Source organism: Topomyia yanbarensis, chromosome 3 (assembly GCF_030247195.1).
Source record: "Topomyia yanbarensis strain Yona2022 chromosome 3, ASM3024719v1, whole genome shotgun sequence".
In the NCBI taxonomy this organism is placed as follows: domain Eukaryota; kingdom Metazoa; phylum Arthropoda; class Insecta; order Diptera; family Culicidae; genus Topomyia; species Topomyia yanbarensis.
The window spans coordinates 283,569,170-283,587,088 of record NC_080672.1 but is presented as its reverse complement, the minus strand read 5'-3'; the positions used below and the strand labels follow the sequence as shown (position 1 = coordinate 283,587,088).

The following is a 17,919-nucleotide window of genomic DNA, read 5'->3' as shown; positions in this document are numbered from 1 at the left end:
TGAAAATTTGTTGGTAAAACCAGTCTTTGCACTTGAGGGCACAAATCCTTATATAATATACAAAATATAGCATAGTAAGGCTTTTTAGAAAATCCTTCGAAAACAGCGAGGAAAATGCGCAATTTGCAAGCATATCTCACGCAGAGCCGTCAAAAAGGAGCATGTAAGCGTTTCATTACATACGGGAATGTTATATATACAGGTCACGCGAGCTTGTTTTGTATCAGTAGTGGGTGCTCGCTTACCACACGAGCAACATGCTCGTCCGGACGGTACAATGAGCGGTATCATGTTTGCGTTCCCGTACCAAGCGTCATCGCAAGTTTCTTCGTGATAAAATCCAAGGAATCACCAAATCCGCCATTCGGCGTCTGGCTCGTCATGGTGGTGTAAAATGCATCTCCGATTTAATCTACGAATGCTGATGGTGTGCAGGAAAATGTCATCCGAGATGCCGTGACCTACACTGAACACGCTAAGCGCAAAACCGCAATGAATGTCGTCTATACTCTGAAGCGGCAGGGACGCACTTTGTATGGATTTGGAAGTTGCAAAGGTAGAACTCGCTTGTATCATTAAAAAAGGCCCTTTTCAGAGCCAATCATTTCAAAGAATAAGTTTGCATTTTCTGTTTCATGGACTGTTTCTCTCTGGAGAGCAATTTGGGTTAAACCCTAAATTATGATTTATTTCAGTACGCAAATTGCAAATATGGTCAGAAACAATCTGAAGTGAAGGGGAAACATTTTTACTAGGCGCATTCAAAAAAGGTTTCAATTCTCAAATATTTTACCAAGGTGCCGTATTACATTACTTTATTTACCCTGAGTGTTCGATAATCTCCGTATTGGAAACACAATTTCAATTTTGTTCTTTATCAAAAAATATGTGGTCGTCCTGAAAATTACGGTTTTTACGGTTTTGGATATTTGGCAACACACCGCCCTGAGCAATTGTCACTCCGGAGAGCAGTTTGTTTAACTTTTCGTTGTTACGAATCACCATCTGCTGAAGACGTGGGATAATTCGTCTTTTTGCTGTCACGGGCAGCATTCCCTTCCAATTTAAACACTTTAGCAGCAAGGTATTCCATTACAGCTACTAAGTAAACGGCACTCCGATGCGTTCAACATAATTTGTTTGTGTATCGACCAACGAAGAGGAGGAGCTACGAAGAACACATATTGAGGACAACACAAAAAAGGACGAGCTTTCATTGTGCTGTAGTCAGGTATAAAAACTTAGCATGCTGCTGCTCAATATCAGTTTGTATCGTCGTACCATATACGTCGATCCAAATGTTTCCGAACATTGTTGAAGGATACAAGAAGAAGCGGCCGTCCGTTTGTAGATGTCAGAAAAGTTCACCAAGCACGCCGTCTCAGATGGCACAAAACACTAGCTCCAACTAAATTCCGAATACACCCCAAACAAAAGGCCATTTTCAGGGCCATCATTTATCAACAAAGAATCGAATGGAAGTTTGTTATTACAAGCATCAGAAAGTAGCTTGCCAAGAGCGTTGGATAGTAAGTGAGCCCCTTGTGAACAATATCGTCGGCATGTCGTAGAATGGCACGAAATAAAAAGTTATCATTTGTATGATTTGTTGACAGTTTCGTGTAATGATTCAATTTACAATAACATTCATTAAATGCTCTTTTTAGGTTTACCATATAGATAAATATGTTCGAATATTTTAGATTTCGATGCACGTGTATCGATATTTCGGTATTTTCATTAGAAATAACGAAATATCTGCTTTTAATACAACCTATCAGAAGATAGTCAAAATTGTAGCATTTGTATAACCAGTCTAAAGTGTATTCTAGTTCACTCCGGTTATGTCTCTGACATTACCCACCCATTTTTTTAAAACATGTTATTGCCCCTAGTAACAATTGAGGTTGTACGGTAGTTTTATAGCCACTCATAAAACTTAGAATGCACGTGTAGCGTGCTATAAAACTTCAATTGCTACTTGTGTTGGGTCATGAAATATTTTAATTTTTTTAAATATTAGATTCCTACGTTGACGGGAAGTAGGGCAATTCAAAGTAAAAAGCAATCCGAAGAAATAGGCCTAAATTTTAAAATTTCTTACGCTCATTTAACATAATGAAATCTAGTTCTGTTTAGTTTTTCTGAAAGTGCTTTGGATGGGGTTGTAATCGAGACATTGAAAAATATTTTATTTCTGGACTGGAGACTATATGTATAGCTTTCAGCAAAAACATACTACGTCACGTTATAGAAGAGTCCTGTTCCCATATGTCGGCGGTAAACCATGATGATGAGTTATGTTCTATCAATGACCATGCGGTAGACTTGGGTACAACGCCCAACTCCTACTTAGCAGAAGGCAAAGAATTTTTCACATTTCCTTTCGATCATGTCCATATGAGCCCGCCTAGTCTTAGTTTTCCGTTCTAAGTTTATAACTGATTCACTAGACTGCCCAGAAAAATGATGAATTTTTGAAAACTCCATCGGCCCACCCCTGGGTCGATTCCTAGTCCCACCAGGAGTACTTGCACCAAATTTGAAGCAAATCGGACAAGTGTAGCTAGTTTGTATGGGATTTTTCGACAATTTACATGAAGAAAATCCGCTAGTTCGTATTTTCGCCACTAGGTGGCACTGTATGCATCGTATTATCACTATAAGTGAAAATAAGAAATGCAATTTAAATGTCTACTACTTTATCTTAGACTGCTAGTCAATCCGGTTTTGTTAAAAGAAGTTATTAAACATTTAACGAAGTGATGTGTGCGTCAGTTTTACATGGGGCCTAGCAGTGCATGGTTGTGTATCAGTACTCGAGTCTTACGAACTATACATTTTTGTGAAATAATGGTTAGTTTCAGCTGAATAGTATGTTTACAAGAATTGTAGTAAATAATACGAGTTATGTTTTGGTTAGAAAATTTTAGTTCCACCTGTGACCGCATAGAAGGCTCCAATACTAACTTTTTATAGAAAAGAGATAGAGTATCACGATGCTCGGAAGAAATACTGAAAAATGCATGTTCTATAACTTTGTAGAAGACACCAAATTTGTATCTCTCTCCGTTGAAAAGATAGTGTTGGCGCCCTCTATGCGGTAGCATGTGGAACTAAAATTTTCTAATCAAAATATGACTCGTATTATTTACTATAATTTATCTGAACATACCATTGAGCTAAACCTAACGATTATTTCACAAAAAAAGTTTTGTTCGTACGAATCGAGTACTGATACACAACCATGCATTGTTAGGCCCCAAAACTGGCTCTGACATCACTTCGTTAAAAGTTTAATAACTTCTTTTAACAAAACCGGATTGACTAGCAGTCTACGGCAAAATTGTAGACAATTAAATTATCTTTCTAATTTTCACTAACAGTGATAATACGATGCATACAGTGCCACCTAGCGGCAAAACTGCGAGCTAGTGGGTTTTCTCCATGTAAATTGTTGAAAAATCCCATACAAACTTCAGGCACGTTGGTCCGGTAGCTACACTCGTCCGATTTGTTTCAAATTTGGTGCAAGTACTCCTGGTGGGACTAGAAATCGACTCAGGGATGTGCCGATAGGGGTCATTTTTTTCTTGTCACTCTACTGATTCACTCTAGAATATATATCCGTCTATCAATTTCATTGCTTTCATTTCTCTTAGTTAAATTTAAATAGCCAACAAAATCGATACAGCAGAACCTTGCGGCAATTAAAACATAGTAACAAATGCAAATCTTGTTGATGGATTCCTTATGGACGGCTAGCACGTAGGTGGATTTGTAAAAAAACAGAATAATAACCATCAGAGCAATCAATAAAAGTAGTTTACCGTTGCACTGAGCATCATTCCAGGATCGATGATAAGCGTTAAAATCACCGATTATAAACCATTTCGTTCGATTCCTTGCATGCATTTGTAGGTCTCCCTTCAGGCTTGTTTGCTGGCCATTGCATTGAAAGGGAAAATAAGCTGCAGCAATAAAAATGACACCAAGGTCGGTGTCAACTTCAATACCCAAACTTTCGATCACCTTTGAGTTAAAAGAAGGTAAAACGCGATGCTTGATTCTGCCATTAACCGCTATTGCTATTCCTCCGCCGAACAATTCGATCAAATCGATGAAGAACAAAATTAGAGTTACTCTTCATTTTAATATTTGGTTTTAAAAAGTTTCGGTCACAACGGCAGTACATGCACATTGTGTACTCTCAAGACGTTTAAAAATTCGTTTTCGTTCTTTTTTTAGTGAACGAGCATTGAAATAATAAATTTAAATGATTATTTAAAATCATTAAACTTTAAATTCACTTTTGTTGGAAAATTCGCATCCAGTTTGAAAAGCTTCAAACAATGAGGTAGAATTTAGCATTACAGTCATCAACTGAAACACTGATTGCTACAAAAGATTCAATTTTTATTCTGTAACGCTACCTAGATACAATGGAGCAAAGGAAGCGTTGCGTGGATATGAAATTGGAAGCATGGTAGTCATCGTTCTTTTAGCCGCGTTACCTGTGACTGAAGCATGAGATGACGTACCATTGTAGGATATAGAATGGAGAAATAAGATCCTTGTGTAGGTAGAGAAGTTGTATTTCTATTTAGAAGTGGATTGACACGTTTAAAAATGTTTTGTTAAATGGCTAATGAAGTAGGTAAAAAATTTATATGTTGTTTTTTGTAGCTTTGAACGAGAATTCATATTGTTTTCTCGAATAAGACATACCCAGAAATTCGATTTAGGGTTTTCGTGACAATCAGCGCATTTGAAACTTTCTATGGTTTCTTTCACAAGGCAAGCGTCCTTTGTGAACGAATTATCACGACAAATCATATATTTGGAATCTAAATGATAATTTTCAGTGTCATGCACAAAACCTTGGTAGATTTTGAATTCTGTCCCTATGTCGTCTATAATTTTCCCACTTTACCAGCACGTGGAACATAAAATGTACCTTTTCTAAATCTTTCAAATTATTAATCCCATTACCATTAAAATGAAGTAAATAAATTTTGTAAGATACAAGAGAAGTCGTTTATGACTAATCAATCCATCCTACTAATAAAAAAAACTTTTACAAATTTTCGAGGAATGATCTGAAACTTTAAGGGACAATATTTGCAGCAACGTCCAGCTTTTGTATAAGTTTTAAAACTAAAGTGGTTATATACAAAGTTAAAACTCAAATAATAATTTTTTTTGAATATTCTGAAAATACATACTTTTGAAAATTTCGGTGCAAAATTTCATCCAGATCGGAGCATTACATTTTAAATTACAGCCGTTTGCCGTGTGCTGGTTCTTTTACGAATGAAGTCTACACAAAACTTACACAATCATCTCGGAATGAAGTTTTTTGAAAAGTACCGTTGCGGTGAACGTCATATCTCAAAAACAATTCATCCGATTTTAAAATTTTTTGTTTTGAGTTGTTTGTATTAACATTCTCATGTACTTGAACGGTTCCTTTTTCATCAAAAAATGTTCGATTCTTTGCAATGAATTTTTGTTTAAAATTTTGAACACCACAAAACTCAATTTTTCGACCAACATGTTTTTTGGCAAGAAAAAAAATATTGGGAAACTGATCCATTTAAGTACACCACAATACATTTTTCTTCAATAATCCTTTTAGTTTTTGGATTTCAGTTGAGTGGTTCGGCTGGGAGAGCGTTCACCGCAAACCTCTGCCAAAAACATGCTTCGGGGGATGGGCTATAACTACGACAACCTGGAATATTTTTAATTAAACTTGTTTTTTCTATCTTCGATAGTGCTACCAACAAACAGTCTTTCACTTTTTCAAATAAAATTTGCCAAAACACTAAAAAAATCACGAACTTAGCTGACTTTTTTGCAACAATTTGTATATAACCCCTTAAACGAAGAGGAAAAAACGGCTCTAAATGATTTTCAGAAAACAAATTTATGAAACGGTAACATTACACAAAATAACGCAGCAATTTAGATTAGAATGACATTATTGGACATAAAATGCTTGAGTATAAAATATTTACTGTTACGTGAATTTTCAAACCACACTTAAAAATGTTTGATAAGCTTCAGAATTATTTAATCAAGCCGCCCTCGATCCAAATATTTTACAATGAATTCATTAAAATATATTTTTTAATTTTCATGTATCGGCAACAACATAATCCTGACAATATACGAAAATACCCATTCTTTTAGCATTATACCTTTTTCAATTTTTCATTTCTAATATTTTTCTCTTTCTTGCAGACACTTAGTTCAATGTACTTCAACCGGAAGGGTAGATAGTATTAGCTCTACTACCGTTCAGAACCCTAATTGACACGATGGCGACCAAGACGAATGGCGTCGAAGAGGCGATCGCGTTGTAAGTTGATCGAACTTTAACAAATACGATATCCATATCAACTTTTGAATAGGGCTAATAAGATTTGTAAACAAACTGTTTTGCTGATTTTGTTATAATTTCAACCCAGAAAACATTTGAAATTGTTTCTACCAAGGGTAAAGATGTTGATTCATGTGCATTTTTGATGAAATTCAATTCGACAGCGGAATAATGAACAAAATAAGTTTGTTTACAAAAAACCCTTTACCTCTTTTGGAGAATTAATATTGATATGATCTTTTTACCTTCCCTCTTATTCTTTGCAGAGAAGCGATAGCTGCCCCCAGAGTGGGTTGCTGCAGGCGGATATCCAAGTTTATCACCGTATACTGGCGGGCGTTGCTGGTTGTTCTTGCTCCAATCATCGCGGCAGGAGTTTTCTTCATTGATACGTCACCTGCCTACCGATGTATGTACGTAGTGTTGATCATGTCGATGTACTGGGTGACGGAAGCTTTGCCTCTGCCAATTACGTCAATGTTGCCGATCGTACTATTTCCGGTTCTCGGGGTGTTGAGCACCGACCGGACTACCATGATGTACATGAAGGAAACCATGCTGATGTTTATCGGTGGTATCATCATTGCCCTAGCGGTCGAGTACTGCAATCTACACAAAAGGGTGGCGCTGAAAGTTATATCGATCATTGGATGCAGTCAGAGAAGATTGAATTTCGGTCTGATCGCAGTTACGATGTTCATCTCGATGTGGATCTCGAACACGGCTGCGGTTGCAATGATGTGTCCGATTATGCAGGCTGTGCTGGAAGAGCTGGAATCGGTATGAGCATTTTACCTATGATATGATGACGAAAATAAACATTTCAATTATTTCCAGCAAGGGCTGTGTGAAATGTATGTTCGACCAAAGAAGTCCAGTGAGGAGGAAGGAATGCTTGGCAAAGATAAAAAGGAGTCAGATGAGTTAGTATTCTGCCATATTCTAACATAAACTATGGTTATGGTGTCATTTGTCTTTCGTAGACCTCTGAAACCTTCCAAGATAACAACCTGCTACTTCGTCGGAGCTGCTTATGCGTCATCTCTTGGTGGTTGCGGTACGATCGTTGGATCAGGAACCAATTTGACCTTCAAAGGCATCTACGAAAGTCGTTTTCCTAACGCTCCTGGCATTGATTTTCCTAGATACATGTTCTACAACGTTCCCGGTATGCTGATTTACACGTATCTCACCTGGGTATATCTGCAGTGGGTTTTCATGGGAATGTTCAGGTATTTTGGCTGAATTGTCGCGTCGTTTAGAACGGATAAGCTAATTTAGGCTTTTCGATTTTCAGACCAAACAGCCCTGAAGCCAAAGCAGCTGAGATTGGCAAAGAAGGCGAAGCTGTGGCTCGTCGTGTAATTGAGACCCGTTATAATGAACTTGGTCCAATGTCGTCCCACGAGAAGAGTGTCGCATTTCTGTTCGTGCTTTCTGTAGTATTGTTCTTCCTGCGAGAGCCTGGATTTATTACGGGATGGGCCGATCTACTGCCAGGCGTGTAAGTATTATTTTTATAAGCAATTTAGTGGCTCATTATAGGACCAATTACTCCTTTAAACCCTTTAGTCAAAAATGCTATACAAGGCCTCAAAATGTTGTCATAGCCATTTACATCGCTCCTACCTGTAGCTTTGGTCGTTTTAATTTCCCATTTTGTAATTTACAGGAAAATCAAGGACGCCACTCCGGCTATATTCGTCGTCATGATGCTATTCGTAGTTCCTGCAAACTGGCGTTGTTTGAAATTTTTCAGAAGGAATCCTGGTATGTATTAAGAACTCTGTCGATTTTATACCGGGGATGTTAAGGCTTTCATTGAATAGCTATGTTGGATGTTGATTTTCCTGAAACAGGCGTGTGAAACCCTAACAAAATATGTTGGTTATGTGTGCGTGTGTGAGCAAGCATGGGAAAATTCGTTCACTCGCGCGACTGTTGCTAACTATGGGTCACAAAGTAGCCAAAACTTTGTGCTCACTAATTAATCATGAACGACACACCAAGCGAGCAGTCTGAAAGCTTCACAGTAGGTCACTAAATGGGAAAACTGCAAATAGACGATGAAACTTGAAATTTTTAAGAGCAGCGTCAAATCTTCACTCGTGAATATTTGTCAATATTTAGGTTCGCGAAGCTCACATGCATGAATGAAGAAAACATACCTACTACCTATTTTTCACTGCATTTTGTACTGACGGAGTATTTTGTGGGTAGTTTTGCGATACTCTACAAGAAATTTGATCTACTGAAGTTCTTTGCGGCTCAGTTATTAGCAGTGCATTGTTGAAAATTAAAAAAACCTTGATTTGCAGCTATTCTTCAAAAGGTAGATGATTTCCTAAGTATTTACTATATGGTGCAATAATGAAAATGAGGCAAAACTCTGTATGGAAAATCCTATACAAACCGCGAACTGCTCGGAAAGAGCTTTACGAGCGAAGCCTTCCACATTACGAACAGTGATGCCAACAGTGAATGTTATCTATCAGTGCCATTCCAAATTAATAAACGATCTTTCAAAACAGGGTAAAACAGAGTGAACCATCACCCTAAGCAGTCAAATGAATATCTCAAGATGAGCAAAGAATGTCCCATCATGATGTAATTCATATGACAGACCGTTAATTTATCCACAATGTTGTTTATAATTAATAAAGAAAATAATCCGACCTTATCATTACACACCTTTTAAACAATTTGATACTGCCATTATCTTCCTTTCTTAAATCGAAAGCAAGAGATGCAAAATAGGGTAACTATAGGCTCTATTACTATAATAAGTACCAGACGCTATATTCAAAAAGTATAACCACTACTACACAATTTCAGGCCAGATTGGATTATCCGTAACTCGATTATCCGATGTTCAAACATATTTACCAAATTACATGACGTACTCCTAATTTTTAGTTAATTTCAGTTACAGTTACAGTTTTATAAAAAAAATGAAATCTTGGTAGAAGTACAATAATTTAACTTATTTGCAAAAAGCTTTCATTTAAATGCGATGTCCTACATATTTGAATACATCAGCTATAGTTTTTAGAAAACAGTTTTATATTCTCTACATTACAAAAATACGTAAAAATACAGAAATTTCGCATATTTAGTAAAAAAAATTATGACTTACATGTGCTTATACAAATATCGTTTGTAATAGATACAACCTACAATTTCTATTACTTCTAAAATTTTAATTCTTTTGATAAATTGTAGTAGAACGAAAAATTGTTGAAATTTCACTTATTCGGCAAAGCACGATAAGCAGTGTAATCATCCTAAAGCTTTTTTGATTTACTGAAGCTTTATGGCATTCCACTCAGTGGAGCTTTGTATCGTTAGCTTACTGTTCAGTTATCGATTAAGCTTTAAAGCAGGGAGAAGTCGTAATTTTGAGCTAATGCTTTTGAGATCATCACGACAGTACACGGTACGACAAGAAACCAATTAGAGTGTGTTGAGTTCCCATTTAGTTTGTCGTAAGGGAGAATACAGTGAAGACCTGTTTCTATCGACCCCTTGGTGTATTTTAGTCTGGCTAGTGGGAATAAGAGCAAAATCGGGATATATTTTTTCTTTCTTTTTATTAAACCGAAGCTGTTAATTTTTTTTTATTCCCTAGTCATAATTTCACTTTCTGATTATTTAAAATTTTAAATAAATTTTTCTTAAGGGAGTCTTCTAATGCAAAATGAAAAAAAATGATGTATTTATTTCTTCATATTATGCATTTACAAGATAAAAATATGCTCAAGAAAGGATTCACTCGCATTTAACTTGATTCGTCTGCTTCAGTACACCATGAAAATTTTAAAATAATAGTTCTACAACCAAAACCAAAGTGAATCAAGCTCTATGTGATACTTCGAACCGAAAAAAGTCACATGGATTATATCTTGACTTTATTGTTTGATAATTATTTTCAAATGAATTCATTTACAAACATCTCATAAGAAATAAATATATCGTACAAAACCCAATTAACCATTATCCTCAAATTAGATTTCAATACGAAATTTAATACTTTGTTCAGTCTCCTCGAGCTTCAAGACGTCCAGCTCGAGCTCTGCTAGACGTCGTGGCATTGAATCAACCAGTTTTTTCAGGACCTAGGCGTCGATTTATTCCCATGCTTGTTGAATTGCTATATTCAGCTAAAGTGTTGTATCAATTTATCGTCTTTTTAGAAATACACGCTGAAACAAAATATCCCAAATGTTCTATAGGCGGATTTCGCGCCAAATCGTTTTCGGAGTTGGTAGCACCCTCTCAGATTTTAATGAAACTTTCTGCACATGAAGACTTTTTCACAAAAAGCCACTTTGCATACTTTGTTTTTCCAAAAATGATCTAGACTGTCTTTTGAAAAGGGCCAAACTTTTTTTTACCAATTTTTTTCAAATGGTTGTAGTCTAAAAATGACAAATCCTACAAAAAAATGTTGTAGGAGTGATTTTCACAAAATTAGTCAAATTTTTGAATAAAAATATTGAAAAAATTCTTCATCGACTTCTACACTGAAAAAAAAAATCGATTTTAAAAATTTAAAACTCGATTTACAAAAAAAAGCATTTTTGATTTGGATGAAATTTTGTTCCAAGATAGGTAATTATGTTCCCTACCTACCGTCAAAATTTCAAGTTGGGCACTTCAAGGAAAAAAAATTTTAAGGAAAAAACTTTTTCTTGTCCAAACTGATTTTTTTCTTCAGTGTATTTTTATCGAAAACTAAACCAATGAAAGTCATAATCATCTCAGAATTTAATAAAACTCAGTTTGTGAAAAGATATTGTCTAATTTAATAACTACGTATACTTTTATTAAAGGGATACATACCTTTTCATTTTTCAAAAAATCGAAATTTATTTTATTACCTTATCTGAAAATACAACTCTTCAAGACTGTTTTCTCAAATTTTTATAGAGATCTGAGAAATAGATCGAAAGTTACAGTGCTTCCAAGCACGCTTCGTCTACCAAGAGCAGTGGTAATTCGAAATTTTAAACTCAATTATCTCGAAATGTCGTTTTACTAAAAATGGTTTTTCCGTGATCACGATTACCGAAAATCTACTTAATCGATTTTCTTAAATTTTTTTCAATTGATCGTAATTAATTTTTCTCTTACTTTAACGATTCCTTTTTTATGCTTAAATTTTTGTTTCATGAATAAGAATTTTTTAGTACAATTTTTAGAGCTTAAAACAACAATTTTTTACTAAAAACGTTGTCGAATGCAGGAAAAAACTATTATTTATTCAACTAATCGTTAAGGGATGAGGAATTCTCATATACTAATGAAATTTTTTGAGTTTTGGGATTTTAGATAATCTATTGGTCTTCAATCGTCATCACCGGAAACCTCTTAAATAAAAAAGGGTTTCGGGGAAAAAGCCATAACTCCGCCAAATATTAATATATTTTTTTAAACTTATGGTTGTTTATTTCACTGAATAATGTATTACCAAAATACTATAAGTGTGATGTAATGAAATCATTGCTTTATGCCTTTACGTAAATTCAAATCTAGACTGTCTTTTGAAAAGGGCCAAACTTTTTTTACCAATTTTTTTCAAATGGTTGTAGTCTAAAAATGACAAATCCTACAAAAAAATGTTGTAGGAGTGATTTTCACAAAATTAGTCAAATTTTTGAATAAAAATATTGAAAAAATTCTTCATCGACTTCTACACTGAAAAAAAAATCGATTTTAAAAATTTAAAACTCGATTTACAAAAAAAGCATTTTTGATTTGGATGAAATTTTGTTCCAAGATAGGTAATTATGTTCCCTACCTACCGTCAAAATTTCAAGTTGGGCACTTCAAGGAAAAAAAATTTTAAGGAAAAAACTTTTTCTTGTCCAAACTGATTTTTTTCTTCAGTGTATTTTTATCGAAAACTAAACCAATGAAAGTCATAATCATCTCAGAATTTAATAAAACTCAGTTTGTGAAAAGATATTGTCTAATTTAGCAACTAAGTATACTTTTATTAAAGGGATACATACCTTTTCATTTTTCAAAAAATCGAAATTTATTTTATTACCTTATCTGAAAATACAACTCTTCAAGACTGTTTTCTCAAATTTTTATAGAGATCTGAGAAATAGATCGAAAGTTACAGTGCTTCCAAGCACGCTTCGTCTACCAAGAGCAGTGGTAATTCGAAATTTTAAACTCAATTATCTCGAAATGTCGTTTTACTAAAAATGGTTTTTCCGTGATCACGATTACCGAAAATCTACTTAATCGATTTTCTTAAATTTTTTTCAATTGATCGTAATTAGTTTTTCTCTTACTTTAACGATTCCTTTTTTATGCTTAAATTTTTGTTTCATGAATAAGAATTTTTTAGTACAATTTTTAGAGCTTAAAACAACAATTTTTTACTAAAAACGTTGTCGAATGCAGGAAAAAACTATTATTTATTCAACTAATCGTTAAGGGATGAAGAATTCTCATATACTAATGAAATTTTTTGAGTTTTGGGATTTTAGATAATCTATTGGTCTTCAATCGTCATCACCGGAAACCTCTTAAATAAAAAAGGGTTTCGGGGAAAAAGCCATAACTCCGCCAAATATTAATATATTTTTTAAAACTTATGGTTGTTTATTTCACTGAATAATGTATTACCAAAATACTATAAGTGTGATGTAATGAAATCATTGCTTTATGCCTTTACGTAGATTCAAACTTTCTTGATATTTTTGTCCCAAAAAGGTATGTATGTTTATGTCATTAAACAAATATTCCATTATTACTTCTTTATTTTCTTGTTTAATGCTGAGGAAAGATCAGGGAAAGAAATAACAACCACAACATTATGTATTGAATTTTACATAATCATTTATTTATGTTTATATATAAAATTTGTCTTAAAACTATCTTCATGCATGATATTTTGTATTATTTCTAAGCAAGGTAAATATTTTTGGTTCATCTTCTGAATTAGCATACCTTTTCGTCTCTACTTTGCCACCAGGAATAGGCACAAAACTGTGGAATTTCTGAATGCCAGATATTGTTTTGGCGTTATTATACAGTTCTTCGAGTTCTTCTGACGTTTTGTTCTAGTGTTCAGTGGATATGTGGCACAAATTTAATTTTTGATATTTTTATCAGTTTGTTCAATTGCCCAGTTATATAACATTCGGGGAGTTGTTGTGGAATTTTCACAGTAGCAATACTGGCTCCTTTTGCCATTCGCTTGAGAGTGCCACCAATAGCATCACAGTGTCCTTCTCCATGGGATATTGCAAAAAATGCCATTCTGCACTTAATTCATATTTTGACTGTAATCTACACAAGCTTGCGAAGTTTTTCTTATTTTTGTCTTGTTCTGCTGGTCTATCAGACATAAAATATATTTTAGAAAAGTTTGTCAATTGTTTCATAAAATCTATCATTTTTGAGATAAACAAATGAACTGCAGTCTTCCAGTCCTCCAATCTTCCAGTCTTTCAGTCTTCATTCAACTTTGTTATGAATATATACCCAATTCGTTACTGATACTTTTTGCATGTATCAGGCAATTAGGAGTTGGGAAAATGGATTCTGAGATGATTATGACTTTCATTGGTTCAGTTTTCGATAAAAATACACTGAAAAAAAATCAGTTTGGACAAAGAAGTTTTTTCAAACAACTTTTTTTCCTTGAATGTGCCCAACTTGAAATTTTGACGGTAGGTAGGAAACATAATTATCTATCTTGGAACAAAATTCCATCCAAATCAAAAATGCTTTTTTTGTAAACCGACTTTAAATTTTTAAAATCGATTTTTTTTTTCAGTGTAGGAGTTGATGAAGAATTTTTTCAATATTTTGATTAAAAAATTTGACTAATTTTGTGAAAATCACTCCAACAATTTTTTTGTAAGATTTGTCATTTTTAGACTACAGCCATTTGAAAAAAATGGTAAAAAAAAGTTTGGCCCTTTTAAAAAGACAGTCTAGATCATTTTTGGAAAAACAAAGCATGCAAAGTTGCTTTTTGTGACAAAGTTCTCATGTACAGAAAGTTTCATTAAAATCTGAGAGGGTGCTGCCATCATTTGTTCGAGTTGGCGCAAAATTCGTCTATATTGGGTTAAGATCAGGGCAGCTAGCAGGTCATCCCGCGACATCGGTGTTTCGTGATGCAAGAAATAATTTTGTTCGTTTTGAGGAATACCACAATAGTAAACGCACGACCAGACAATATATTTGATGTCGCGATAACCATCGCCACAAGCTCAAGCTCTCCACAGGCGTAATGTAATGTAATGAGTTGAAATGAACTGGGACATCACCCTAATTAAGTCTCGACTTATATCCATCCTCTTGAAACGAAATGTAGTCGCCTTCCTAAGTCTCATGTTACATGAGATTTGCATACTTTCTAGCGTTCCCTGACACGAAATACTGAAAAATTGATTATAGGTAATTGGTCTTTCAGAAATATCACTTGCTAATACTTAGCCACCTTCGCCAAAGTGTCCATCTTCCCATTACGCGGAATGATTTCGAAGGGATCCAAATTAAGGCAATTCTATAGAACATAGGTTATCTGTTGGCAAAGTGTCAATGATCATATTACTGACTTTGTAAGAATCTGTGGTGATTGTGATAGGACATTCCGCAGCCAGTTAACTCCTCGGGTTTCGATCCATCAACATAGAATGTTTTGTTTCAATTGACTTCTCGGAATCTCCTCCACTCGCTAGCACTTAGGAGCTCATTATTAGCGATGACTGCTTGCCTCTTAAATCAATCCGCAAACAACTACACTGTTTTCTGTCCAGTTTGATGAAGTTTATGTTCGCATCGGAGCGTAAGCAGAATCTTCCGACTTGCTTTACTGACAATATCGTCGTTTGGTACAACTTGATCAGGTCTTAAAGGTTGCGAGCCGCTATGCACTACGATAGAGAATAAGTTTTCTTATCAATAGCTACCGAGCAATCCAGAATTTTCAGAATTTTTTTCCGCAAAGCGTTATATATGTTGAAATGCGGGAAAAACTGAAAAGTTTGTTTTTTTGTAAAGGTATATATTTTTATGAAATACTTGTTATACGTCTAGGGTAGTACAATGTCCAATTTGCAAAATCCATTTGAAAATAAAAATATTAATAATTGTCGAAGTTAGAGCAATTTCCGTAAAACGCGTTTTTCAAGGAAGTTTTCCGTAACTATGATTCCAGTCCAACAGCTCAACTGAAACCATAAAACAAAATAAAATTCATTAGTATATGTACCTGTGGTGTTCTTGAAAGATTGATTGAAAAAACTTTTTCTTCTTTTTGGAAACGGGGACAATTTTACCAAAAATAAACAAAACTATTTTCACCTGAAAAAAATTGTTAAAGAAATCCTAACGTTAATATGAAAATTTTGACCAAAAAATGGAATCGTTCAAGGACACGGCAGTTAAATTACGAAAAGCTAAAAAATAAGTTTTAACATCGGTTGAAAACTTTTTCGGCAATCGTAGTCACAACAAAAACATTTTCGGGAAACATGATTTCGAGATAATCTCGTTTAAAGTTTCAAGTATAAGCCACGCCTCCGTAAGGGAGCAACATGAAAAACGCTATAACTTTGCGTCCACTTCCCGGATCTATATAAAAATTTGAGAAAACATTCTTAAGAACCTGAACTTTACGAAAGAAGAATAAAAAATGGGTTTTTTGGCCAACCTCAACATATGTAACCCCTTAAGTATCCATATAATGCATAAATATAATTTTTATTCGCCTTCCAGGTCGCCTCCCAAGTGAACCCACCCCTGCTCTAATTACCTGGAAATTCATTCACCAGAAAGTACCATGGAGTCTTATCTTCCTGCTGGGTGGTGGTTTTGCGCTGGCTGAAGGTGGTCGTGTTTCCGGAATGTCTGCGCTGCTGGGCCAATCGCTATCCGGATTGAAAACGCTGCCACCGCTAGTACTGCTGTTCGTAGTATGCCTCACCGCTTCAACACTGACTGAGTTCACCTCCAATGTGGCAATTTGTAATATCATGCTGCCGGTGTTGGCAGAAATGGTAAAACTTTTCACAGCTAACAGTCTTGGGTAAGATGTGATTACACACGTACTTGTTCTACCTCTCCACAGGCTATCGCGATCGAGATTCACCCGCTGTATCTGATGCTGCCGGCGCAATTATGTTGCAGTTTCGCCTTCCATATGCCCGTGGGAACCCCGCCGAATGCCATCGTAGCCGGAGTGGGCAACATTCAAACCAAGGATATGGCCATTGCTGGTATTGGGCCATCGATCTTCACACTGTTTGTGGTTTGGGCCAGCTTTCCGACCTGGGGAGCTGTTGTGTATCCAGAACTAACCAGCTTCCCGGATTGGGCACGACCAACAAACATGACGATACACTAGACGAATATTTTAAAGGTGGCTTTTCGGAGACTTAAACGTTGAGTAGGAACCAAAATTTGTGCCAAAACGTCTGGTTTTAAGTGCGCAGTGTGCGGGTGCGCAAGCTTTCAGGATAGGTTTAATAGAAGGGTTATTAGAGAAAGGGCAAATGTTAAAACATTTTGCATTTCACACGATAAAAAGCCCTCATTTTTCGCAGATAAGCAATAAAGAAGAATGGTTTAAGTTTTCAATAAAGGATGTTAGAAGACCTGAAGTTGAATATGTGGCTGTGGCAAATGAATCCATTCAAACGATATTCAGTGGAAATTAATTCTACCTAGGTAAATATGCATATCTAATCCACTGATTTTTTTCTAATGTTTCAGCCAACGATGGTATTAAAATTAGAAAGAAAAGCATTTAACTTGAATGTTGGTGTTGGTTGAGTTTTGTTTCTGAAATTACAAGTTCAGTCTATTTACTATTGATGATTATAATTTTGACCATTCGCAATTCTGCGTGCGAAATAGAGCAGTCTTCCAATAGCAAAAATCAGTACTAAGAGCTCATAGATTTTAACAAGAACAATTACAGATAAAACGAAACAACACGATTAGTTGAAACGAAGTACATTAAGAATAGCACAGATTTTGTAATTTGTTTTAGTGCATCAATCTGGATGACATATGTTGGTAGGACAATATTTGACAGAGATTTAATTTAATTAAATAAAATACAAAAATTATATACCAGTTTTAATATAACATATCACACAGACTAATTATATACTATTTTAATTATTCAACGTGTCTTTCCTTAGAGGGAGAACCGTCACGTTTCAATATGCCTGTTGACATACAGGTAGTCTCGAAGTATTCGAATTGACCATGTGCTGACCAACTCTGCCGAAAAACCCGTACGCTATGCGAACTTTCTACCTGAGTGTGGTGAACGATTACGCTTCGTTGCTGGAAGGTGTCCGGATTTTTTCGTCAGAGTTGGTCAGCTTGATGAAACATGATTCATGCTCAGGCCGGTACGCAAGGAAGGGTTGGGGATTCCAATCTCCCCATGAGGGTTTTGAATTACTTTTAAAAATTTATTAATTGCCTGTTCAGGAAAAAAATATAATGAAAACCGTTTTGACACATGAAATGTCGTTTGAGTTTGGTCA

At 35.2% G+C, this 17,919-nt stretch overlaps 1 protein-coding gene across 1 annotated transcript in view; it reads left to right on the top strand.

Annotated features, from left to right (window-relative positions):
• Positions 1-17,490, top strand: part of LOC131689367 (protein I'm not dead yet) — a 51,901-nt gene extending 34,411 nt beyond the window's left edge. The window contains exons 2-9 of the mRNA XM_058974415.1: positions 6,247-6,364; positions 6,652-7,165; positions 7,223-7,308; positions 7,369-7,617; positions 7,683-7,889; positions 8,058-8,155; positions 16,136-16,416; positions 16,488-17,490. Of these exons, the coding sequence (XP_058830398.1) occupies positions 6,324-6,364; positions 6,652-7,165; positions 7,223-7,308; positions 7,369-7,617; positions 7,683-7,889; positions 8,058-8,155; positions 16,136-16,416; positions 16,488-16,763 (1,752 nt within the window). The 5' untranslated portion in view covers positions 6,247-6,323 and the 3' untranslated portion in view covers positions 16,764-17,490. The remainder of the gene's footprint in view (positions 1-6,246; positions 6,365-6,651; positions 7,166-7,222; positions 7,309-7,368; positions 7,618-7,682; positions 7,890-8,057; positions 8,156-16,135; positions 16,417-16,487) is intronic.
• Positions 17,491-17,919: the final 429 nt, after the last annotated feature.